Source organism: Misgurnus anguillicaudatus, chromosome 7, assembly GCF_027580225.2.
Source record: "Misgurnus anguillicaudatus chromosome 7, ASM2758022v2, whole genome shotgun sequence".
In the NCBI taxonomy this organism is placed as follows: Eukaryota; Metazoa; Chordata; class Actinopteri; order Cypriniformes; family Cobitidae; genus Misgurnus; species Misgurnus anguillicaudatus.
Window position 1 is genome coordinate 29912983 of NC_073343.2, and position 27540 is coordinate 29940522.

The 27540-nt window shown below is 36.5% G+C and overlaps 1 protein-coding gene across 3 annotated transcripts; it reads left to right on the forward strand.

Moving 5' to 3' along the window:
* Positions 1 to 48: 48 nt before the first annotated feature.
* kdm1a (lysine (K)-specific demethylase 1a) lies at positions 49 to 16160 on the forward strand. Of its 3 annotated transcripts, none has more exons than XM_073869712.1 (21): positions 49 to 287; positions 1224 to 1536; positions 2821 to 2986; positions 3089 to 3222; positions 3512 to 3590; positions 4492 to 4584; positions 4778 to 4884; positions 4965 to 5046; positions 5156 to 5250; positions 5601 to 5618; positions 6281 to 6420; positions 6503 to 6596; positions 6681 to 6815; positions 11201 to 11271; positions 11388 to 11502; positions 11942 to 12074; positions 12157 to 12344; positions 13944 to 14058; positions 14305 to 14432; positions 14876 to 15022; positions 15100 to 16160. In XM_073869712.1, the coding sequence occupies exons 1-21, from the start codon at positions 64 to 66 to the stop codon at positions 15283 to 15285; spliced, it is 2763 nt and encodes a 920-aa protein (XP_073725813.1). In that variant the 5' UTR covers positions 49 to 63; the 3' UTR covers positions 15286 to 16160. The 3 variants fall into 3 exon arrangements, with proteins under 3 accessions (XP_073725813.1, XP_073725811.1, XP_073725814.1); XM_073869710.1 differs by having other exon boundaries at positions 1224 to 1535; positions 2817 to 2986; XM_073869713.1 differs by having other exon boundaries at positions 1224 to 1535; positions 2817 to 2986; positions 3095 to 3222.
* Positions 16161 to 27540: the final 11380 nt, after the last annotated feature.

Genomic DNA, 27540 nt, shown 5'->3' on the forward strand with positions numbered 1-27540 from the left:
CGGGCAAAATGATATCTATGTTTTATGTGACATACATTACATTGTATGATCGGTCAATGCGGCATGGTTATGGCTAAAATATTTATGGCAAAATTGCGTAAACTGCATCCTTCAGTACAGCTGGATTTTACTACGAGGGTTGATCGATTAGATTTTTGTCCAATTACAGAGCTGTACAAGATTTATCCCGCCCATTTGACACTTTCGGCTTCTCTGATTGGATGCATTGGCTCCTACTGGAGTAGCCGTTCGTTTCTTTGTGCTTTACTTACGGCAGCTGCGAGGAGGTAAATATGAATAATATTTTGATTAGCAGAGCACAATACGTAAATCGATGCTTACGCGTAGCACATTATGCATATTTAGCAATTTATATTCAATATTTATACGTGATAAACAATGTAGAAGAGCGTCTTAGAGATTTTCTAGACTTTAATAAGGGATAAGAGCTCGTGCCGTTAGCAATAGCATGTTTGCTAACGAGCACACGATCCCATCAGTTATTGTCTTATTTCTTCATTGTTAAAAAAATGTGTTGTTTAGTATTTAAATAGTTGATGAAGTATGTGAGGATTAGTCTCATTTAGAGTCGTGGTTGGTTGGTAATGTCCTATATATTCCCGGTATTGTAACGTTTAGCTATTAGCGCTAGTATTGACCCAAACGTGTAAGTTCAAGCTTTTGTGAGTGTTTTTAGACGGTGATCTGTTTATTATTGTGTTGGTGATGAATTCAAGCAGATAAATTTAGTAAAATAAGAAAAGTTCATTGATTCTGTAAAGTATTAATGTATTTAAAATCCCTCAGATCATCTTATAGCAGGAATATCCATAAATGCCTCTTGTTAAGAGCAGGTGCACCACCAGAACATGAAACAGGTCTTTAGTTATAAGATATATATATACCGGTATTTTAGGACTATACTGCAAGTACCTTGTCCAAAATATGCGTATATTCTTCATTAAATATTATATAGTGAAATGCAACCTTTTCCATAAACCTGAAGCATGAGGCATGGAGATGTTTTGTTATAGAGCCTGGTCTAAAACCAAGCATACATTGGTCAATGATATTATTTACTGGGTTTAGGACGAATGTTTTCTCACTTTTATATTAGCTCAATTACAAGCTGCTTTCTTTCTCACTGTCCTTTGTTTTTAATACAACATATGGCGTTACTCTTTGTATGAGGTGTCTTGTTTTTCTTTTGGACATCTCCTTAGCTCTCCACTCCCCTCCGCATTTCAAGAGAGTCACCTGTCTTCATTTGTGATGCTGTCCAGTAAGAAGTCAGACCCAGGCTCCTCCTCTTCCTCTGGGGGTAACGGTGGTGACCGTGCCCCTGAAACCCTCTCTGCCCCCCAGTCTGTGGCTGTTAGTATCTGTGGTCCAGGTTCAGCAGATGTAAGAAAGAAAGAGAGAGCCTCCCCTAGTGGAGAACCAGGTGGACCTCCTCTCTTGCATCCTCCTGGACCAGGAGGGATCGATCTGGACTCCGCAGAGGGCCGCAGGACAAGTCGCCGCAAGAGAGCCAAGGTAAACATCAATATTAGCTGTACCTGTCCTGAGGACAGGAAACATTTTTAGAAGCGGTGCTGAATCTGCTGCTTAAAGGGCAACTATTGTCCGATTCACATTTTTACATTTCCTTTGGTGTGTATGTGTGTGTTCGTACATGTTAACGATATGCAAAAGGTACAAACCCCAAAGTAAACGATGACGTGAGTTATCGTTTCCAACGTAAATCTCTTTTCTTGGACTACAACAAACACACGGACTGTAGGCAACAGTTTACTTCCTGGATTGGTGATGTAGACAAGACCGGCATTATCATAATTCCTCCTGCTTCGGACTCACAGCCTGTAAGTTAACTCCTGTTAGCATTGCATTGTGACCGAATCTTTCAAACATGGTAAGGAGCGGCATATTTCCAGCTGACGTCAGAGGTATTCAGGCCAATCAACATACAGGTTAGCTGGCCAATCAGGGACACGGCACTTTTTTAAATTGATGAGTTTTGTGCCAAATCAGTCCATTTCAGGAAGAGAGTGAAATCTGGAGCTACAAAAATGTACGGTATGTGGAACCATAAATAACGCAAACACATTGTATTGGGGATGCTCTGATCAATGCCGATCTCCACTAATAATACGTGGCCGATCACTATTCTGAATCGGACAGCCGATCTTATTACAGCTATTTCATGTACTACGGCTTTTGATCAGTAAGTCCTTATCGATCTAAAATCACTGTTAGTTTGAGTCGTTTATAACATGCATTTGAAAAAGCAACACTCGTCAAACATAATTATTAAACATATTCTTTATTATCATGAAAATACCTGAAAAGGTTTGAAGAACAGCAATATAAATATATCCTTCAGCCATTTCATGAATCTGTGTGTCATTACAGCTGCGTGTGTATTGTTCTTCGTCTACAACGCATTTTGAGTTTCTGCACGAGAGCGCCCCCTGGCTTTTGGATGTAGCGGCATTTCACTGTAATTCATTGAGAAACATAGCAAGCATTATCGGCCGATCGATCGGAGCATCCCTACATTGTATTATACCAAATGCACAAAATAACATGAAATGGGTGCACTTCAACCCAAGTCAGCTTCTACTTGTGACCAAGCTGCATCTCACACAAAACCTGACAAGCCTAATCTGACTAATCTTTTCATTGGATAAACCGAATCTATATGTATAATTTAAATCCAAGATCAGATGTTTGATTCTACGTTAATAGGGAGTAATTTTGTCTCAACCCCAGCTGAGCCAGGGCTAGGTTTTAATGGTGTTTATTTTGCCTCCGCTGCAGGTGGAGTACAGGGAGATGGACGAGAGCCTTGCTAATCTCTCGGAGGATGAGTACTACTCGGAAGAGGAGAGGAACGCTAAAGCCGAAAAAGAGAGAAAGCAGGTGATTCCTCCACCTGCTCCACCTGTAGAGGAGGAGAATGACAGCGAACCAGAGGAGCCATCGGGTGTAGAGTGAACATATGGTCCATACAAATATCAAGGTTTCCAGAATGTTATTTGCTGTATTTCTGCTTTCGGGAATCTTAATGGTTAGCATCTGTTGTCAGGTGTAGAGGGGGCAGCATTCCAGAGCCGTCTTCCACATGACCGTATGACATCACAGGAAGCTGCATGCTTCCCTGACATCATCAGTGGACCACAGCATACTCAGAAAGTGTTCCTATACATCAGAAACCGTACGGTAAGCACACCACAATGTGTTTGACTGCTGAAGACACTTGACAGAAAGATGTATGTGCTGAATAACAAAATACATCCATGGGAACGTGTTTGGCATTTGACGTTAATATTAAAACAGTGACTAGGTATATGAATAATAACCCAAATTCTTAACGAATAATAAGAATAATGAAATTGCATGTTAACAGGAGTGAAGTCATGTTAACATCTTAGTGCAATTATTGGTGCACATGTAAACAAAGTCAATATTAAAAAGTCAGTCATTAAAATATTTTTTCTCAAATCTTCAGCTTCAGCTCTGGTTGGACAACCCAAAAGTTCAGCTGACCTTCGAGTCTTGTGTCCAGCAGCTAGAAGCGCCATACAACAGTAAGTTAATTTATTTCACTAAAAAATAACCTGTAATTGAGACCTGATCCATTATTTTAAGTCACTTTGGCACAGAACCATATTTAGACTTTAAAGGTTACGTAATATGAGAAATACACTTTTATATGTGTGTCTGTGTGTACTAGGGATGTGCAAGACTAGTCGACTAATTGGTACAGCTGCTACTAGTTGACACCTAAAACACTAGTCAACTTCGCGAAAAAATACTAATATTTTATTGAGACAAGCTATTGGCGTTTTCTGAGCCAACTGATGTCACTTTGCGCAGGATCCGCCCACAGCCGGCCAAAGACCACAGTTGGGGGTCATCGTTTCTATTTTAAAACTTCTTTAGATAATTCATTACCGCACGTTCACTATGAACAGTAAAGTAAGGTGATTGTCTTATTTAAAGCACCGTATGGTTTCGGTATAGATAATCGTAAATGAGGATGGAAGCAACAGCAGCTCATTTGCATTTAAAGAGACACACACACACTTTTTCCTGCACACCCAAAATGTGCCTTTTTAACATGGTAATAAAAATGTAATAATTGTTGTGTTGCAACGTTTCGATCGACTGATCTTCCTCAGGCAACTACCTTGGTATAATAAATTAATTATGGGGTATTTGGACATCACATGCACATTCTGGGGACACATGAGACTAATATTACATCTTGAGTGTCATATTATTTATTGCAATGTAGTAGAAATGGAAATTTGGACAGTCTGTGTTCTTATAATGTTGTTATTGCATAAATCTCCTCAAATATTTCTGGATCAGGGTGACTTGGGATGATGGAGACAGTCACACAAATGTTTATATACGTACAATACGTTAAAATAGTTTCAGCTATGCATGTTTTAACTTGGTTTGGTCATGTGTTTACCTCTGCAGGTGATGCTGTTTTAGTGCACCGGATACACAGCTACCTGGAAAGACATGGGTTTATCAACTTTGGTGTCTACAAGAGAGTAAAGCCTCTGCCAAGTAATTGCCCTAACCTTTTATAATAGATGTTATATGAATACTCAAAGCTATGACAAATAGCAGGCACAGAAAAGAATGACAGCCTGTTTACAGCATGAACACAAGCAGACGTGACAGCCAATCAGAGCAAGACATGCTCTTTAAGTGCTTTGTTCGTCTGAGTTTCTAATAAAACGTTCTCATGTTCTTGTAGCTAAGAAGACAGGAAAGGTGATTATAATCGGAGGCGGCGTATCAGGGCTGGCAGCCGCACGACAGCTGCAGAGTTTTGGGATGGATGTGACCGTTCTGGAGGCGAGAGTGAGTACACGCTGCTAAATAAAGTTATAGGACAGAGAGGAGAGATGCAAGATTTTTGATTGTCTTCGTTTTCTCTGTAGGATCGTGTAGGTGGGCGCGTGGCCACGTTCCGAAAAGGGAACTATGTTGCTGACCTTGGAGCAATGGTGGTGACTGGTCTGGGTAAGAAATATCAAATACTCTTTCTCTCCAGGAGGTGGCACTGTTGTTTAAAAGTTGAATGGTCCATTTGTTTAGGCAGGTATGTGAAACTTCATCTTGTCTCTTTCAGGTGGAAACCCGATGGCTGTAGTAAGCAAACAGGTCAACATGGAGCTGGCCAAAATTAAACAGAAGTGTCCACTTTATGAAGCCAATGGACAGGCGGTGAGTGCACTAGAAACATTGTAAAAACATGCATATGACACGTGTCCCCGTCTGTGAAATCCAAGCTAAAGTCTCATAATTTAATGGTGAGATTAGAGCATCAAAGTTTGATTTCAATGATTGATATTAATCTTTGACATGATCTTCCTCAGTTAATATAATTGGCACTCCAGTGTTTACAATTTAAATTTCAGACTGATTTAAGCCAAAACAAGTATAATCTAATGCTCTCTTTGTCTCTCTCACTTTCTACCCAACCCCATTTTTTTCCTTTGGTACTATTTCCCATTTCCTTATTTTTTTAATTTTTCTTTCACTCGCTTTCACTCAATTTCAAAATTCTTAAACAGGGGGAGCGCTGCACAAGTGTAAGTATTTCTGTTTATAAAACCATTTTAATTTAGGAAGTTTGTAATATTTTAAAGTTTGCAATATTAGACATATGCAGCCTGTATAGCACAAGGTGTTTTTTAGTATATTTTAATGTTTTATGGTGGGAATGCATAAAGAATAATCGCGATTAATCTATAGCAGAATAAAAGTTTTTGTTTACATCATATGTGTGTGAACTGTGTAATAATTATATAATTATGTATATATAAATATGCACAGATGCATGTATAATTTTAAGAAAAATTTGTATATATTAAGTATTTATATATAATATAAATTATACATAAATATACAAATGTATATACTCATGTAAACATTTCTTAAATATATACATGCATGTGTGTGCATTAACAAATTGTATTTATTACCTTAGAATGGCCCTTTTTTATCTACTTATACAACGGGTCCCCTTACGTGGAAGTCACCATTTTGTGCTGCCATATTTTTATTAGCCGTTAGTTGCAATTCACAGTCTTACTGCTAGATGCCGCTAAAATCTACACAGTGCACCTTTAATTAAAATCCTTGTTTTGGTTCTAAAAAACAAAACAAAAAAAACATTTTGGGGGGTTTAAACGAAACAGAAATGAGTATAAACGTGTGAAGTAATCCTTAAATACTTGTTACTCTGCTTAAGGTCCCTAAAGAAAAGGACGAGATGGTAGAGCAGGAGTTCAATCGTTTATTGGAGGCCACGTCATACCTCAGCCACCAGCTTGACTTCAACTTTCTTAACAATAAACCCGTCTCTTTGGGACAAGCCCTGGAAGTCGTCATACAGTGAGTGGATCGTGGACTTTTTGCCTTACAGTTTGTATTTGAAACATTAAGATAGTAATCCCTGTATTAAAATGTTGAAACAGCTGCAGGAAAAGCACGTGAAAGATGAACAAATCGAACATTGGAAGAAGATTGTAAAGACCCAAGAGGAGCTCAGGGACCTCCTCAATAAGGTAAAACACACAAACACCCCTCACCTTCAGCTTTGTTGCTATCGCATGCTTATTATACACAGATACTTTCGCTCACTTGTTCAGATGGTGGCTGCTAAAGAGAAAGTGAAGGAGCTGCATCAGCAGTATAAAGAAGCCAGCGAGGTGAAGCCACCCAGAGACATCACAGCCGAGTTCCTGGTGAAGAGCAAACACAGAGACCTCACAGCACTCTGCAAGGTAGTACACCAAACGTCCAACATTGACCAAACCCATGCAAATTCGTAAAAAAAACACAAGCTAATAGACTGATCACTGAATGCTATGTTTAATTTGACAAAAACAAGGCCAGGGGAACAGAAGTACTCCTCACTGATGCATCATCTAATGAAAGCCTGCTGAAAATCTTTGTACAGCGCAGAAGTTTTTGCCAAACACCTCCACACTCTGTAATGAAGCGTAATGCTATTTCAGCTCGATGTTGCAGTTGTTTTAGTACATTTTCCAGACCACAGTCTAATATTGTCAGACTCTCTTTAGCGCCCACAAAGCAGAAAGTTACATTCCTTGTTTGGATTTTAGCATGTTAATTCACATAATCACTCTCAGTTCACTTCCAGCTGCAATTGTATCCCATTAGAGACGCTCAAACCATTTATGGTCGAAACAGGGCATTTTGGCTAGTGTTCGACTTAATTTTGTACGTTTAATTGAGATGCTTATTTATAGCGTGCGATTCCTGTCTAACTAAGATTTTTAAGCGATAGTTCACCCAAGAATGAGAATTCTGTGATTATTTACTCTGCCCGTAACCATTCACTTCCATAGTAGGAAAAACTAATACTATGGAAGTCAATGGTTACAATCAGCTGTGTGCTTATCATTATTTTTCAAAATATAAAGAGTTTGGTTCCAAAACGCTATACCAAGATTTCCTATACCAAGAAAGTGACAAGATGAAAACCACTATTTTCTCTTACAAACTTTCACATAGCATCTATAGGTTATAAAAACATAAAAAATTCAAATCCATAATTTAATTTTCAAAGATTTATTTATAAAAACTGATTATAATTTTATGCAAAATGCAAAAAAAATATTTTCAAAATGCTATAAATCGATTGAATCAATATATAAATGTGCATTCATCTTTGCCATGTTATATTCATTTAGTTGACAATGTACTTTTACAACCATAAAAATAGAGAAAATTACAGGTGAGAACACATTTCTGCTGCTCAGTGACACTTTTTAATGGGACGTACCATGAAAAACAAGATTTAAAGGAATAGTTTACCCAAAAATGAAAAGTCTGTCATCTTTTTCTCACCATCATGTTATTCTAAACCTATATGAATCTTAACCCTAAATCAGGGATGGGCAACTTTGGTCCTGGAGGGCCGGTGTCCTGCAGAGTTTAGCTCCAACTTGCCTGAGCACACCTGCCTAAAAGTTTCTAGTATGCCAAGTAAGACCTTAATTCAGGTGTGTTTAATTAAGGTTGGAGCTAAACTCTGCAGGACACCGGCCCTCCAGGACCGAAGTTGCCCATCCCTGCCCTAAATGATCCTTTTGATTTCAGAAGATCAAATCAAAGGGATAGTTCACCCAAAAATGAACATTTTGTCATTTACTTACCGTCATTCAGGGCTCCAGACTGCCACCAAAATTTGAGAGTGTGCCACTGAATTTTACATCCAGTTGGACATATGCAACCAGTAAATTTCACCTTTTTTTGTGATGTGACACTAAATTTGAAACAGCACATTATACTTTCTGCGTCTATCATTAACATTTATTAGTGATACAGTGGAAATTGGTAGAAATGTGAATATTTGGTTAGCATGTTAATTTATAGTGTGTGCCCCTAAATTTTCTGGTTGTGCCCCTAAAATTTTGAGCTGGGGACCACTGTGCTCCTAGTGTTAAAAGTTAGTCTGGAGCCCTGCTCATGTTGTTCTAAACCTGTATTGAGTTTTTATTTTATTTCAATGAACACAAAAGATATTTAGATAAATTATGGTAAAGCACACAGACTTCCATAGTAGGAAAACAAATAACATTGAAGCATTATGATAAATGATGAAGAAGATATTTTGGATAAATGATGATAAGCACACAGTTGACGGTACCCATTCAATTCCATCATATTTGTTTTTCCTACTATGGAAGTCAATAGTTACAATCGGCTGTGTGCTTACCATCATTTCTCAAAATATCTTTTATGTTCATAACAAAAAATAAATTCTTGTAGGTTTAGAATGACATGATGGTGAGAAAAAGATGACCGACTTTTCATTTTTGGGTGAACTATTTCTTTAAATCTTGTTTTTCGTGGTACGTCCCATTAAAAAGTGTCACTGAGCAGCAGAAATGTGTTCTCACCTGTAATTTTCTCTATTTATATGGTTATAAAAGTACATTTGGAGCTTTGTAAGAATAATACCGACCATTGTGTGTAACTGAGCTTGAGAGTAAAAACAGGTTTTCTCAGACTTTATGTTAACAGATGGACACAGAAAGACCATGGCAGGGTATTTTAGAGCCGTATGATGTGGCTGAAGGGAAGGTTTTCGCTTTAAATAGTCTCCGACTGGTTAGTTTGTTGAAAAGCTGGCCTCCTCAGAGGGATGACTCTGCCTTCTGAAACCAAACCACTGCTGCTGCCCTCTGCAGTGCCTTTCAGGACATAATATACACATGAGGGAAAACTCACACTTAATAGATAATACTACAGGATGCTTTCCTTTGCTAGGTTTTTGTAAATAAGATCAAATGAAATATGCATGAAGAGAAGCAGCATCTAGATGTTGGCATGAGCCACACAGGGCAAAAATCCCACCTGTTCAACCAATAATAAAAGGGTCATTCTACAGAAAATGTGGAATTTGGGTGATGGAAATCTGCTTAAATGAATACCCAAAACTTCTATAGTAGCATTAATTAACTTGTCAAATCTATGAATCCGCCATACGGGGAGCTTAATCTATGTTTAACTTTTTAGTAAATTTGAATAAATAATCCATGACGTTGCATCTTCAATATCTGACAAAATGAGTATAATAATAGATAATGAATATGAGATAACTTATAAACTGAAACATTTTTCCATCGTGTTTTGTTTTTATGCTTTTATGTTGGTCAGTTAAAGGAATAGTGCTTAGGACGTACTCATTAGAGAAGTAACACCAATGACGGTAACACCAATGACAATTTGCAGAAAAAACGAAATTTTTAACGAAATGGCTGCCATTAGCCATGTGCTATTTCATCAGTGATGTAACAATCAGATACTTATTCAGTATAATGTATTTTTATGTAAAGATCTTAACACTCCCAGCTATAAAAAAGAGTAACACTAATGACATCCAAAAAATCTTATATATCATGATATTTTAGACAAATAAGGTAAGACATCTCACAAACCTTTTGCCTTCCTCCACTGCACTTCTTTCACTGACCTCTTGACCCATGAAAAACTTAAAAGAGCTGATGCATTGTTTCAAAATAAAAGTGCTTTGGGTAGGGTAACACCAATAACATAAATTTGGGGGACACATTTTTATTTGATATTATTCATAGTAATAGTGTATTTTTACCATTTCAGTGTTGTAGTAAATTCATACAGGGTTAAAGGTAAATGTAAATTAGATTTGTTTTATAAAAAACATGGTTTTAAAGGAACAGTATGTAGTATTGTGGCCAAAACTGGTATTGCAATCACAAATCTTGCGGCTAAAACTGGTACTGCAATCACACAACTGGTGGCCAATATGCAACATGACAAAATAAACATCAGTTGAGGGCTGCAACTCCACTTTTTAAATGACAATATCCTGGCCGGACCACTGTTGTCAGTGATATAAGTATTTGAAATGAAAATGAAAATGATTTCTTAATGTCTAGTGCCATTTTATGATTAATTTATATACATTTCTTACATACTGTTCCTTTAAATAATAAGTACACAGTTCAACTTTCATGTATGATCAAAGGGACAGGGCAATTTTCAGGACCAGACATTTAAAAAAAAAGGGGGGTAAAAAGAAAATTGAATAAATAAACTCTCTCATCATTTTAAGGACAGTCTATATTTATTTAATATATATCATTATGGGATTATTGGGCCAAATTAAATGATTAAGGGGTCTGCAAAAGCAAGGGACAAGCATTTCCACCTTTTTGTAGAATGACCCCAAAAAGATTCCCACACATCCATGATCAACCACAAAGCTCAAATTAATTTATTATACAGAGACCATAAAGGTGCAAAAAGGTAATTAACACACATATTTAATTAATATATGTGCATTAATGACTGTGCAGGTACATGTTTGGATGCACATGACACTGAAACTTTCTACTGTACTTTTGCACCTTTTTGAACGTTTATGGCCTCTGTATAATAAATATATACAAGATTTGTGGCTGATCTTGTATGTGTGTGGATCTTTTATTCTTGGATAATATATGGTGTAGACTTGCACACCTAAAGGCGATTGGTGTAGGTTTTTTGGGACTCAAGTTTGGCACTCTATTATCCACCTGTTCAACAACCACAAAGTTTTTTTTTTTAAATATGCATACATTTTCTGGTCTCTGTGTTTCCTGTGTCCCTGCCGCAGGAGTATGATGAGCTGGTGGAGATGCAGGTTAAACTGGAGGAGAGACTTCAGGAGTTGGAGGCCAACCCACCCAGTGATGTGTATGAAACCCGTTTCAATAATCAAACACAGTTTAGCAAGATCAAGATAGTTGCCTAACTTGCTTTGGTAACCATGCATCATCATTTTCATTCTTTTTCTCTCTTTTCAGTGATGTGTATTTGTCTTCAAGAGACAGACAGATTCTCGACTGGCACTTTGCTAATCTGGAGTTTGCCAATGCCACACCTCTATCCACGCTTTCGCTCAAACATTGGGATCAGGTACTACCACGTGTTATTCTTTTTACTTTATGGACTTTTTAGTAATACCACGCTCATAGTAGACTTTTCGTTTCATTGACTGTATTCATACGGATGTGAATGTGACAGCCTGGAACACAAGCGCAAAACTTTGCATTTCGATCCGTTACAAAGTTCACATTCGACCCATGTGAAGATGTGTGACCAATAGATGATCGATATATCACAGCGTGACTTATTCAGGTGAAGGATAAACTGAAAGAAGTAACTAAATTGCACAATCCTGTTTAGTACTATAATAACACAAGCAGACATGATGGTTCAAGTTGTGTGATTAAACACGTGAGGTTGCCAAAATTTTGCAAAGCATAGCTAAAATAATTACAAATCATGCTGCTTAGTAGTGATAAGTGAATAAAGCTGTGTTTATGTGCATTTATCTCGGCCTGTTTTTACGCAGGACGATGATTTTGAGTTTACCGGCAGTCACCTGACCGTGCGAAACGGGTACTCGTGCGTTCCCGTGGCCCTTGCCGAGGGCTTGGACATCAAACTCAACACTGCAGTCAGACAAGTCCGATACACATCATCCGGTGAGTCGATCAGTGCTGTCTCTGCAGTCTGCGATGATGTTTATTTGCATATGTAATGACCGTAGCTTTCTTCCTGTCTCAGGTTGTGAGGTGATAGCTGTAAATACACGCTCCACTACACAGACGTTTATTTATAAGTGTGATGCTGTGCTGTGCACTCTGCCTTTGGGGGTCATGAAGCAACAGCCGCCAGCCGTGCAGTTCGTGCCTCCACTGCCGGAATGGAAGACCGCTGCTATTCAGAGAATGGGGTTCGGGAACCTTAACAAGGTGCGAATAATTCTCATTTGTCAATCCAAAGCGAATGCCTTTTTGGGGTGGAGGGTCCCCCTTCATCTGCTTGCTAAAAGGGCAATTTGGGCATCAAAAACGGCACATTGGGAAAAGGGGCAGGGGCTCAAGCACCCTTTGCCACAGCCCACTCCCCGTTGCACGTGCCTGCACATATTGATAAAAAGTAGGTCAATTTGTACGAATCGTTTGCCAAATGCACAAAATGTAAAACAAAAAGTGCAATTCTGTTCTTTTTTGCTGATTTTTGCTAATGGCACATCAAAAGCAGTTTAAAAAAGCTGCTTTCGGCACCGATTAATTGGTAAAACTGATTAATCGGACAACTTCTGCTAAGAACTACATTCAAAATGCATTAGATCTTAAACCAATAATGTACTGCTTAGCCAGTTTTTTGCTAATTGCTGATAAAAGCAGTTTAAAAAAGCTGCTGTCTACACCGATTGATTGGTTAACAAAAAACGAGTAATTGGTAAAACCGATTAATCTTTCAACTTCTGCCAGTGGATTTATTTACAATGCATTTGATCTTAAAGCACTACAACTGTGTAAGTAGTACAAGTACATTAATGATATTTTCTAATGGCAGATGATATTTTCAAAGTATCGGCACTGATAATTTTTTTTAACTGATTAATTGGTAAAACCGATTAATCGGTCAACTACTGCTAGGGGCTTTATTCAAAATGTATTTGATCTTGTAGCACTAATGTACTGCTTACACAGTTGTAATAATATTTTGTAATGGCAGATCAAAAGTAATTTTTAAAAGCTGTTTTCGGCACTGATGATTTTTTTTAAATCAATTAATCGTTCGACTTCTGCTAGGGGCTTCATTCAAAATGCACTTGATCTTAAAGCACTAATGTACTGCTAACACAGTTGTAATGGTATTTTTTTAATGGCAGATCAAAAGCAATTTTTAAAAGCTGCTATCGGGACTGATCATTTTTGCAAACCGATTAATTGCTAAAATCGATTAATCGGTTGACTTCTGCTAGGAACTTCAGTAAAATGCACTAATGTACTGCTAACACAGTTGTGGTTAGGTTCGGTCAGATTATAGCTAATGTTGTAGTTGTGGGTGTGTGTGTTTATTGTGTAAGATCCTTACCCCCCTCCCCCCCACACACACACACACTCACACACACATTGAGAGTCCTGGATGCATCATCATACTCCCAAGCACTCTTTCTCCTTCACATCAACTGCAGCAGAAAAATACTGCAGTATTATGCAATTATCTCACACCACTTCCTGTTTTCTGTCACAAGAGGGCATAGTGTCCACAATGCTGTTATATCAGAAACCACTGTCTTTATATACTGTATGTTCACAGAACTGCTTTCACATTAATGTTTTAATTATTGTATAGTTTGTTATCATTATACTGATGGCAATAACACACACATTTTATTTTTCTATGATTTTGGTTTGTGTAGGGACACCCAGAGTGTTTACGAGTTGGTTAAACAGCAAGTATATATGTTAAGTGTAGTTCTTACATAGAAGCAATCGCTTGAAACCAATGTATTTAAAATAGTGTTTTGACCTAACCTGTGTCCTCCACGTCTCTAGGTGGTGTTGTGTTTTGATCGAGTGTTCTGGGACCCCAGTGTTAACCTCTTTGGTCACGTGGGAAGTACCACAGCCAGTCGAGGGGAACTGTTTCTCTTCTGGAACCTTTACAAAGGTGATTGTCATCTTGATTTAAGTTGATTCTCAGCACACTCCTCTTTGAAATTAATGTGTCTTATTTTGTTATTGTTCATTGATCTAATAAAATAGGTATAACTAAAATCAATCATAGACGGTTTCAGCGGACGCACGTGTGCTGACGCGATACACGTTTGGATCCGAACTTTACATCCGGTTGCGTTTTCCAGGTATCCCTAATCAACACCTTGTTAATAATCTGATATTTTTTATATCCTCTCAGCTCCCATACTGCTGGCATTGATGGCAGGAGAAGCCGCTGGCATTATGGAGAACATAAGTGATGATGTCATCGTTGGGCGGTGTCTGGCAATCCTCAAGGGAATTTTTGGAAGCAGTGCGGTACCACAGGTGAGCTCAAATGCCTTGGATGATTACACTTTTAAAAAATTTATCCTGATTGGTCAATTGAAAAATTTGACAGTCAGGTATTTCTGAATAATCTGACCTCATACAGGTTTATGTTCTTAAATGTTACCGACTATCATAAAATAGTTTAACAGTAAAAAAAATGAATAGATAAGTTTACTAGAAGTTTCTAGTAGCCAAGTAGTTGTATGAGAAGCAGGATTATGCACAGTCAGCATGTCATGATTGCAAAATAAGCCTACATTCATTTAGTTTCATGTTGTATCACTGTACGGCAAATGTCTGTGTGAATAACAATCACGAGAGGAATGTCGCAGCGTAAACTCACACACCGAGACTGAAGCTCATTCCAGTGGTGCAGGGCTGCTGGCCGCCCTCCAATGACAACAAACTAAATGTGTGTTCTGTGTCTGTCACCATGGCAGCCAAAAGAGACGGTCGTGACTCGCTGGCGTGCCGACCCCTGGGCTCGTGGATCTTACTCGTACGTAGCCGCCGGTTCGTCTGGTAATGACTATGATCTCATGGCCCAGCCCATCACACCTGGTCCTGCGATACCTGGAGCTTCACAGGTAAGACAGTAATGTTGTTCATCTCATCTCATGCTTACGGTGATAAAATCGCTAATGTTATTGCGTTTCTTTCACAGCCCGTCCCACGTCTGTTCTTCGCGGGCGAACACACCATCAGGAACTATCCCGCCACGGTCCACGGCGCTCTGTTGAGCGGGCTGAGGGAAGCCGGAAGAATTGCGGATCAGTTCCTAGGGGCCATGTACACTATGCCACGTCCAGCTACGGCCAACCCAAACCCACAACCCTCGCCCAGCGTCTAATACATTTCTGAACACAACGCAACTGAGAGAAATGACATGGGGATGATCTGTGATAAAAATATCTTTGTAGATAAACTTGCGGTAGGTCAAGTGAGGACACTGGGTGACTCCTTAGACTGGGAATGCGTGTGTGTGTGTTTATGGGACAGTGTCTGTAAGAACATGCCGTCGGGGAAATAGTTCACTAATCTGGGAGCTGAAGCTGGGATTTAATGAAACCTTTCACTCGGTTCCCTCCTGCTGATGTAGCTTCACTGACTAAATACTTACTGTAGGTCATCTATAGTGTAATAGGACGGGTGGACGGTTCACAAAGAATTCTTGGGATTGTTTTCCTAGTTTGCTCTCCGGAAAAACACAAAGAACTGATAACTCGGCTCACCTGCAACTCTGGACGTTTTTGCTCGCAAAGTATCAAGGCACATTACAGTACAAACCACAGTAGAGACTTTTTTTGTTGCCGAAGGACTGAAGAGATGGATGCATCTTAATAAATCTATTGCATACTGTTAACACATTCCCTTATATTTTTTCATAATATAAAGTAAAGGATATGTTGATGAATCATAGCTTGCCTGTACTGAGCTTGTAGCTTCAATGTTTTTGGGGAAAAAATTATATTAGCTGGAAATGCACATTGTGTTGCTGATAGGTTTGTTTTTGTTAAATATTAGAAAGTAAATTATAGCTGGTTTTGTATTGTCTTTTTTTGAGCATCTAATAGTTTTTATGAGCTTTATTTTTTATTTTGATTATCTGTTTGTTTTTTATTTTTTGGTATTAAAATTAATATGATCTCTACCTTATGTGATCTTTATTTTGGGGTGTATTCAAGAATAAGCATGTGCGCTCTTAAAAATAAAGGTTCAAATGTTCTTTGTCTTGCTGTATGGTTCCATAAAGAACCTTTAACATTCACACAACCTGGAGGATAAAGGCTCTACAGATGATTTGTGTGACCCTAGAACACAAAGCCAGTCATAAGGGTCAATTATTTGAAATTAATATTTAAACATTATCTGAAAATATAAGCTTTCTATTGAGGCGTGGTTTATTAGGATAGGACAACAATTGGCCAAGATAGTTAAAGGGAATAGTAGGCTAATTTTCCAGCTCCCGTAGAGTTAAACATTTGATTTTTACCATTTTGGAATCCATTCATCCGATCTCCGGGTCTGGCGGTACCACCTTTAGCATAGCTTAGCATAATCCATTGAATCTGATTTTTCCATTAGCATCACGCTAAAAAATAACTAAAGAGTTTTAATATTTTTCGTATTTAAAACTTGACTTCTGCCGTTACATCGTGTACTAAGACCGACGGAAAATTAAAAGCTGCGATTTTCTAGGCCGAGTATGGCTAGGAACTATACTCTCATTCTGGCGTAATAATCAAGGACTTTGCTGATGTAACATGGCTGCAGCAGGCGTAGTGATAATACGCACTGTGTGAAAATAGTCCCCAACCATTGAAAGATACTAAGGGGACTATTTTTGGCTGCTGCGTAATATCATTGCGCATCCTGCAGCCATGTTACAGCAGCAAAGTCCTTGATTATTACGCCAGAATGAGAGTATAGTTCCTAGCCATATCTGCCTACCCAGTCTCACAAGGTTTCGTGATATAGTCACGTAATTTTTTATTCTTTTTTTCGTGATATCACTAATTTTCATGGTTTTTCGTGATCGTATAACGAATTCCTGTTTACGTGTGATTATCACGTATTGGTTACTCAACTGCTTTTTCCTATTTTTAAACCATTGTCGCTTCGGTTTAGGGTTAGATTTGGCGTTTGCATTAGAATGTCACTTTATGTATTGGTTTATACTATTTTTTTCGGATTTATTTTTTTATATGTCGCCTGGCATTAGGGTTAGAGTTGGGTTTGGGTAGGGATGTCATTTTATGTAAATCTAACCCTAAACCGGAGCAACAATGGTACGAAAATAGGACAAAACAGTTGAGCAACCAATACGTGACAACCACACAAAACCAGGAATTCGCCATACGATCACGAAAAGACACGAAATTTCGTAATATTATCACGAAAAAATAAAAATCTGTGAATATATAACGAAATTTCGTGAGACTGGGCTGTATCTGCCTAGAAAATCGCAGCTTTTAATTTTCTGTCAGTCTTAGTACACGATATAACTACAGAAGAGTCAAGTTTTAAATAGGAAAAATGTCGAAACTCTTTGGTTATTTTTAAGCGTGATGCTAATGGTCTCTAATCAAATTCAATGGATTGTGTTAAGCTATGCTAAAAGTGCTAGCGCCAGACCCGGAGATCAGCTGAATGGATTTCAAAACAGTAAGAATCAAATGTTTAACTCTAGGGGAGCTGGAAAATGAACATATTTTCAAAAAAAAGTGGAGTGTGCCTTTAACAATTTAAAAATCTGGAATCTGACGGTGCACAAAATTCAAATATTGAGAAAATCTTTTAAATGCCCACTGAAGCTTTGCTGTAGGTACTCGTGCGGTGTGCGTCGTGCAATCACGTTATTATTTCGTAAACTAACTTTTAAGAATGGTTTTTTGACATTATAAATCACTTCAGAATCGTCCACTTCCGCGTTGCGATGCATCTAAGAATCGATTTCCCCCCACCCCTAATCTAAAGCGCATTTGATTGGACAGGAACATTGATGAGAAGATGAAGTGTAGAGTGATGTCATAAAAAATCTAGACTTTTTTAGCTTTGCCAAACTGTAGGTTTTAAGCAACACGATTTTACAGAAAGTCGTGTTATAGTCACGAAAATGTGATTAATTTATTTGTGTCCATGGCACAAAATTGTACTTTTCTCGTGCCTTGAGAACAAATGTCTTTTTCGTGTCAACCCACACGAATTTCGATAAATCGTTTTTTGTGTCCGTGGCACGACTTTCCTTTTTGTGTCATTTATTTATTGTTTTCTCATTTTTTCCCCCTATTTTTAAATCATTGTCAGTCGTAGTTGGGGTTAGAATATACTTTTATGTATTTGTTTCTACATGTTTTTCTTCCGCTTTTAAAACTATTCTCGTCTGGAGTTGGGGTTTGGGTTAGGATGTCTAAAAATGTAACAGAAAGTGATTCTAACCTCAACCCCAGGCGACAATGGTAAGAAAATAGGGGAAAAAACAATAAGAAAACAATACATAAAATGAAATGAAAAAGAAAGTCGTTCAATAGACACGAAAAACTATTTATAAAAATTCATGCGAGTTACACGAAAAAGACATTCGTGCTCAAGGCATGAAAAAAGCAGAATTTCATGCCATGGACACGAATAAATTAGTAAAATTTTGCGTGACTGTAACACGACTTTCCGTGAGATCAGTCTGGTTTTGACTGTTTACCAGTTTTTACTAGTTTATATTTATTCTTAAGCCTAACATATTTATACTAAAAAGTTACATTTTAATTTCATAGGGGGTCTAAAGTTGTCCAAATGAAGTCTTTAGCAACACATATTAGTAATGATAATTTTTTTATTTATATATTTACGGTAAAAAATTTACAAAATATCTTCATGGAACATACTTAACCCCTTCAGACCGAATTTTCAGGTGTTAAATCAGTGTGTATTATAAAACATGTGATGTCCATTTCAGTGGACGCAGGGTCTGAAGAGGTTAATATCCTAAAGATTTTCCCCAAAAATCAATATTTTTGACCCATACAATATATTTTGACTATTGCTTCCACTATATGGAAGTGTTTGGTGGCTTCTAAATTCATCGCTGTTTGGATCCTAACGAATGAATGGGGCTAGGTTAAATGCTAACACATTCACGATGCGCTGTACAAAGATTAAAAGTGCACGCATTGAAAAAAGATAGGGATGTATTAATTTGTCTAAGTTGAGGTAAGAACATAGTAAAATATTGAAAAATGGTGGCGGTTTCCTTTAAAGTGAAATTACTGAACCTAAACATAAAAGCCTGGAAAAAAACGCTCATTTCCATGAAAACATGTCAGACGCACTTAGAGGGTTTTGCATCTGTTCATTTCATATAAAGTTTGTTTATCTATATGCTACGGTTGATATTTTCTTGACCAACCTGCCTCTTTTTAACCCCAATCTTTGTCCCATATTTTCAAACTCATGTCATCCTGGCCCATAAGTTCTCATCTCATGTCTGTAACCCCTCCAGACCGCTGGCTACAGCTCCAGTTTGTGTGGTTTAGGTCTTGGCAGCTGCATTGCATTGTGGGAGTCTGAAGGACCCGAGCTGATATTAGCTCCAGCAGTTTGGTTTGTGATTAGAGCCTTGCACAGCCTTCACCACAATGCCATAACCATCCTCCAGTTCATAATGCTACAGTTGTCCGGTTCGGTTCTGATAATGTGAGCACGTTCCGCTCATTGACCACAGTACTGAATCTCACTCAGATCGTATGCTATTTTGTGGATACTTTTATGTTAAGTTGTTAACTACAGGCAAATTCGGGAGCGGTCCCTCTTGAGATCATCTAGATTTATTGACTTTCCTCAAGCCACAGCATTAAAGTCCAGAGCAGGAAATTATGAGTGAACTACTATAGCGCAACTGTAACGTGTTGTGAAGCTAAATCTAACTACGGAAACGAGGCTTTGGAATATAAAGTCATATTATTTGGGGAACTAATCTCTTTAGCTGAATAAATATTGTGACCAATTTTTATTGAGTTCTTCTAGAGTTGTTTGCCATGGGCTTTATCCACTGATCTATATAAATGACTGGATTGCGCATGACGTCACAACTGTGAAGCCACCGCGCCGCCATGTTGGTATACCCAAACATTCCATAAAATCAATGGACGCGATCAGATTTTAATGATAAAACATCACTTTACAAGTCTTCGTTTTTATATCTGAAGTTACTCTGTACATTATTACAACACAAACGTCCTAAGCATGTACATAGTTATTTACTGAAAGTTGTACATTTTAGTTTTTAATCAGTTATTATACATCATTACAGTATCAGATCAGCAGACAGACCGCAGCATTTAGTATTAATGACAAACGTGCTTCTGAAATCTATATAAATAATCATACTTTGTACCGTATGTGCATGTAATAATTTGCTGGTTTTATGTTATCTAAACTTACAAGTTACCTTAACTTATTTAGAGAAATAACGCTGACCGTGTAGCTGAATTTCAAAAAAAAACTTTATTTATACCCGTGTCATTAACAGAACGCAGCAGAAACACTCACCTTAACGTTTTTTTATAAATCCATTTTCCTGCCCGATTAAAACATAAACATTGAAAATAACACCAGAAATAACAGTTAATTTACGTACACATATCCGCAAAATAATCTTGCGTGACTGATACGCTGTAAAGCGGGTGAATTTAAAACATGATTTTGAATGGAAGTCAATGACACCCTCTGACGGTTGGGTATACCAAGATGGCGGCTCGAACTCTGCGCCGGCTTCACCTCACGCTGTTACGTTAAGCGTTCTATGCGCAATCCAGTCATTTATATAGATCAGTGGCTTTATCCCATTTCTGAAGCTAAACAAAACGGCACTCTTTGCCACTCGTGAGCTACACAAACTCAGGACAGACTTCAGAATCATGGGACCGGAGTTCTTATTCAATAAGTGTTCGTCAGTACAAGGATTTTCTTAAAGGGCCCATATTATGCAAAATCCACTTTGAAATGTGTTTGGACATGAATGTGTGTTGGCAGTGTGTGAACATAACAATCCTACAATAAAAATTAATCCACCCTCTCCATTTTTATTCCCCATTAAACCAAAGCAGTCTCATTACACATGCTGTTTTAATTCTCTTGATAATTGTGAGATCACACAATATAATTAATATATAAATTAATATAAAGCCAAATGTTAGCTACATTTTAGCTGGTCCCATACGGCAAAAAAAAAAAATATATATATATATATATATATATATATATTTGAAAATATACAAAAATTGGCCAAAATATTTAATAATAGATTTAATATAATATATTTCGCCATTCTTTTTATATTTTAAATTATTTTAAACATAAATATATTTTAAAGCATTTATATTCTCGTGCATTTGTATTACAAACATGTAAACAAATTATATATATTTTTAACTACAAAAATTTTCTTTAAATTTTATACATTTTATACAAAGTTTTATACTTTGGTCAGGGAAAATATATTTTTTGCCATATGGGTAAAAAGTAAATATTAGTGAAGTAAGATTGATCATTTTTTACAATATGAATATCCTCATTACTTCTTGTAAAATTAGAAATGAATTTGTTTCCCTGAATTTTTTCTAAAATATGTTAATATATAAAGGTTAAAACTAAATATATTTTCAAATTCAAAAATATATTTAATTTTTTTTAAATCTGCCAATGGGGTAAGCAAAAAAATCTTGAACATTTTTCTTAAACATTAGATTTTGCTTACAGATTTTTTTTTTGCTTGTTTTATGCACAAAATCACTTTGATATTTTTGGTCTAAAAACTAGATTTAGATCTAGACTTATTTTCTTGGGTCGTTTTGCTCATCAAGAAAAAGCATCTTAATTTAAGAATTTTTAGAAATTTTTACTAAAAACAAGACAATAATACTAAGAATTTTTTTCTTGAAAATCCTTTTTTGAAGTGTACAAAATATTCTTAACATTTATCTTAAATTTCACTTAGGAAAAAGAAGGAAAATAAGAATTTTTAAAAATATTTTGTAAATCTACTTTCTGGTTTTATAAACTAAAAACTGATTTGTGACCCTGAACCACAAAACCAGTCATAAGTGTTAATTTTTTTAATTTGATACATCAAAGCTGAATAAATAAGCTTTCCATTGATTTATGGTTTGTAGGATAATTTTTGGCCGAGATACAACTATTTGAAAATCTGGAATGTAATTGTGTAAAAAAATCCCCGTTAAAGATGTCCAAATGAAGTCCTTAGCAACTACATTAACTCACAAGAAAAATTGATGTATATATTAAAATGTATTTTTGGATTTTGCTACAAATTAACATAGTGACTTAGGACTGGTTTTGTAGTCCAGGGTTACATTTGATCTATTTGACTTTTAAATGGCTATTCAGAGTTTTAACACTGAAAAGCCATAAAATTCACAAACACCTGTGTGCCTTTAGGGGCCGTAGGTGAATATTTTATGTTACTTTCAGATTATATCTGATGTACGTAGGCGTCTCAGTAACAAGTATGTAAGGTCTCGGTACAGAAGAGCGTGTCAGAACTCAAACCTGACTCATTCTGTTCACAGGCAGATGTTAAACTTACCCACACACACTAAAGCAAATTAACATTGTGCCCATTACACTGCACTCTAAAACACGCTGGGTTGGTTTTAACCCATGCTGGGAAAATATTGGACAGAACACACTGCTGGGTTAAAAAGGATTACGACCCACAGCCCTGGTTGCACAGACACGGCTTAGCTAAAGCCAGGACTATGTCTTAGTTAAATTAAGATGCTTAAGTATCTTTTATAATAATGCCTTGGAAAGAGACATTACTCATGTGTATCTTGAGACAAATCAGTGGCACTGGCACAGTCACGCTCTGAGATTATTTTGGGGATTTCCACCTGTATTTGGCATACCCATATTCAAAAGCTTCCCGTACCCACATGCAGAGGAGTACATACAAATGTTTGGTATCATTTTACAGGAAACCCTTTGAAATTGAATAAAACACTGTTGAAAGTGCTAAACATGGTTGTATGTGTCAGTCGTCTAATAAACGCAAAAATAAAATGGCACTTTGTGTTTTTTTTCTAAAGTTTGTATTTGAAAGTGTATATCTCTGGCCCTCAGTGTTCCAGAAACCTGAAGACAGTTGTGTTTGATTCCAGCAAATGTCAGCTTACAGAGGAAAAAGAAAAAATTCTTTATCATAATCTATGCAAAAAGTTATTCTATTCCAATTGAAGGGAAGGAATAATACCATTTTTGCATTCAATTTCTGCCTAAAAACATTTGAAGTCTTCCCATAACCACATACAGCGGAATAAATGCAATATTTTTATATCATTTTACAGAAAACCCTTTGAGGTTACATAAAAAGCTGCTGTTTGTGACAAATATTATGCTTTATGTTGTTTTTCATATGATGAACCCCCAACTTTTCTTTTTTTATGTTGCAAATACTGTCTTTGATAGTGTATAACTCTGGTTCTGGGTGCTCTAGCAGACTGCAGACAGTTCTGGATGTTAGCAGCAGCAGACAGTAAACACCCAAAAAAGAATGAACTCTTTAGCATGTCGAATTCAAAAGTTATTCTTATTTTACTGAAGGAAGTGAAAATACATTTTTCATATAAAAATACTTTGTTTTGCACATATAATAAATAGCAAGGGATTATTCATGCACACAACCAAAGAAAATGCTGTGAATGGACTCATTTTTTAGAGTAGGACCTAAGAGAAAAGATGGTGTATCATTTGTGGCTATCTGAGGCAGTTCACACTTAAGTTTCATGTAAATTTACAAAAGACGATTTTTTACCTCATTATTCATTTGATGATTGTTGGATATGTGTTGAACAAAAAAAATGATATAGCCTTCATCCTGAGAGTGAGAGTTGTCATTTGATATAAGACTTGCCCATGTCTGTCATACTTGAAAAATATGAAATATGTGAATATTAAATGATATTAAAAAATTGTGTGGGGGATATTGTAAATTAAGTGTAAATAACTTTCTTACAGTAAAATATATGTCAAAGTGATGCATATCTGCAGAAAGTAGAGATTCTAAGCTTTTAAACAGTATCTCATATGTGATACTGGGTCCATGACAGACCATTAAATATTAAAGGAATATTTTATATTAAGTCATAATAAGTAATTTGGACCCGGTACAGGGTCCGCAGTGCAAATTATTTTCAGATAAGACAGTTCAAACGTGTTTTGGTCTTTTAGGACTAGCCTTAAGCCTTGTCTGTGAAACCAAGGAATAGTTAGGTAACAAAAGCTCAGCATTGGTTGTTAACACAACAGTGTGTCCAATATTTACCCACGCAGCATTGGTTAAAACAGCCCAGCTTTTTTTAAAGTGTGAAAGTCCCACACGAAAGATAATATATGCACAAAGTACTGTAGATGTACTTTACACAGAATGAACGTAAATGCACAGCTATTCTCGTATACTCTCACTCCCACATATGATGCAATAAAGTGCTCATAGATGATTAAATTTTTTCCAGTCGCCTATTCAGCCTTTTGATGAGTTAAATGCTCCATTAAAGTGCTTAATAGTTCCTCTTCTGTCTGGACCCTTTTCTCTTACTCAGTTTGTCCAAAAATGTGAATTTCTTTCAATTTTCCTGTTATGTAGCCTAGTAATTCATTCTTATAACAGCATTAGCACTTCAGCAGCTGTTTCAAAGATTACAAGCACAAAAATGGTGACAGAGGCTGGCTTTCAAAGAACTGAGGAGCTTTTATGTACATGTCTTGAATATGTGCCTTTCTCCTTGATCATGATGTTTTCCTGTGTATGATTTTATTAGAATTTTCCATTTTTTTTAAACTTAAGGAAAGCAGAACCCCTCATTATTTTTAAGAGATGTTTGCTGTCCAATCTGAGACCAGTTTGTTGCTTTAACTGATTCATATGTTAAACATAAAGGGGCATTATTCCGGGCTTATCCTAGTCCCAGAAAAGCATGTTTGAGCTGCCTTAATTACAATAAAAATAAAATAAAAAACGTATTTTAACTTACATCAGTACCAATGCTTTGTCTCAAGATGCACACAAGTATAGATGTCCTAAAATAACAAAGGCCTAGTCCTGAATTAATCTAAACCCTGGGAAACCGCCACAAAAAGTGTAAGACTCAAGCCTAGTCCACATGGAAACGGGTATTTTTATAACCGGAGTTTTTCCTCCAAAAAAAATCCCATCCACACATGCTCGGTTTAAAAGAAATCTCCCTCTACATTAAAGCAAAAACACCCTATAAGCGCTCTCAGGAGCATGCCACACCAGCAGGCGGCGATATAACCCAAATTGTAAAGCCACCTTGGCCAATCAGAAGCCTAACAAAAGTGACATCGCAAGGCAAAAACCTCGGTTTTACTGTTTACATGACAACACTGAAAACACAAACTGTTCATTTTCGTGTGGACGAATTGCATAAAAAAGTGACGGTTATAAAAATGTGGCCTAAAATATACTGTGATAATGTTTATTTTATTATTATTTATTGCTGTAAAAAATTGTTGGTTCAACTTAAAGTAAGTTTGGTTGCCTTAAATTAGTTAAGTTAATTCAACTCAAAAATATTAGTTGACATTGACACAAACACAATATTTTTACACAACTTCTTTTTTTTTGAGTCAACTAATATTTTTTTATCAACTAATATTTTTTTAAGTCAAATCAACTTTAAGTTGAACCAACAAATCCTTTTTACAGTGAACAGAATCTATAAAATAGATATAAAATGCACTTCTCTAAGTTTGAAAACTGTAAAAAGTTTAAAAAACCTACTTCCATTAAAAAAATGTTTTATAAACTTATATTTTCCCACTTTAAGTGAGAAATATTTAATATTGAAACATTTTCAATTACATTTTTTCACAAAATTTACCAATTTTTTAAACTGATCCAACTTCTTACAATGTATATTTAATTTTTTTTAGATCAACTTAAAAACAATAATTTACATTCAAATAATTAAACAAAAACTTTTACAAACAAGTTGCTTTATTATTTTAGCTGGAATACATACAGTCTGCAGTTCAGCCTTAAGAGATTTCTAGCTTCATGCCAAATGCTGAAACATGGTTAAGCTGAAACATGCACAAATATTACAGTACAAAGGTGTGAGACTGAAACACAAATCGTGTGCTAATGCTGACCGACAGGCTGAATACACTGAGCATCTGTCATCGCTGCAGGAAATACACCAGCATCTGATTGGCTCCCAGAGAGGAACAGCCAATCACAAACACTGCTTTACCAAAAACCTCCCACCTCTTTTTCTCCATCATACCTGTATTTTATATGTACATTAGGTGAAAGCAAAGATTACCAATCTTTTCTAGATTTGTGTGTTTAAGGCCTGAAAATCTTTCTTTGGCAGCGCATTTAATACGGCACGGAGATAAAAGAACTGTGAATGAATGTAGGAAACAACAGTAAGCATCAAGTCTGAGTGGATAATAAAAGATGAGGTGCGATTAAGGAGCGTACTATACAGAGCTCCTGGCCCCGTAATCACCCAGTGACTTTCCAGATGAACTTAAAAGCAAATGTTTTGAAAAGCTGATGAATTAAGATCCTGCAAACTTTAATACTTACACAAACAAAATGGAAATTAATATACCAAAAACCACTCTCCAGGAGCCCAATAAGGTACACATCTAAAAAAAGTAAAAAACTAAAGGCCCACTTAACAAAAAAAATCACAAGATTTTTTAAATAAAACTTATCCGATTACATTATCTCGTATTTAAAATATATACGTTGCCAGATATAGTTGAAGTTTTAAAATATTTACCCTTTATATTTCATTCATGCTTTTGTGAAGCGGTTCGTTTCATTGTAAACTAGAAAAATACACTGGAATGATTTTTGGCACGTGTCGACTGAAACGATACAAAGCACTTGGCCTTTATAGAGATTAATGATTCAAATTAAAATAACAAAATACTTTGCAGTCTGTACAAAGAAACCGGACAGTCCATCTCTCCACCCACAGCTCTCACAAATAACCGCAAGTTAACTTACTCTGTAATTCAGTTTTGGCCAGTGCAAAAACACATGTACATTTATACACACACACGCACTTGATGACTGAACATTCATTTAATTAGAGGAAAGCAAAAGGGATAAAGACAAGAAGCAAGAGTTATTTAAGATAAGTGCTGGTTAAGTGCAGATTATGGATTGTGAAATTTCCTATAGCTTGAGTCCTACAGGACCAATAGCAGCTCACGCTGCTTTCAAAATCAGTTTTTCTTCTGTACATTCAATATCATTTTATTGCTTCCAACTGACATTTATAAAATTAATAAAACTTAGAAAAATAGTTATTAAAAACCATTAAGTCATCACCAAATCTCAGACTTTGACAATGGTAATGTTTACTAACTGCTATCATACATAGATTTAATTTTTCTAAAATGAAAGCAAAATGCGGAAAAGGTTTGGGGCAGAAAGATGTTTTTTATTTTAAATAAATTTTGCTTAATATAAAATAAAATTCCAACACAATCTTACGGCAATTCATACACATTTCGTGAGGTTGCTAATTTGTACGATTTGCTTTTGCCC

Coding starts and splice junctions, on each gene's coding strand:
- kdm1a (XM_073869710.1), top strand. CDS start 64: ATGGTTATGGCTAAAATATTTATGGCAAAATTGCGTAAACTGCATCCT. Junction 6,421..6,502: donor CAAGCCCTGGAAGTCGTCAT/ACAGTGAGTGGA, acceptor TAAAATGTTGAA/ACAGCTGCAGGAAAAGCACG. Junction 12,075..12,156: donor AGTCCGATACACATCATCCG/GTGAGTCGATCA, acceptor TTCCTGTCTCAG/GTTGTGAGGTGATAGCTGTA.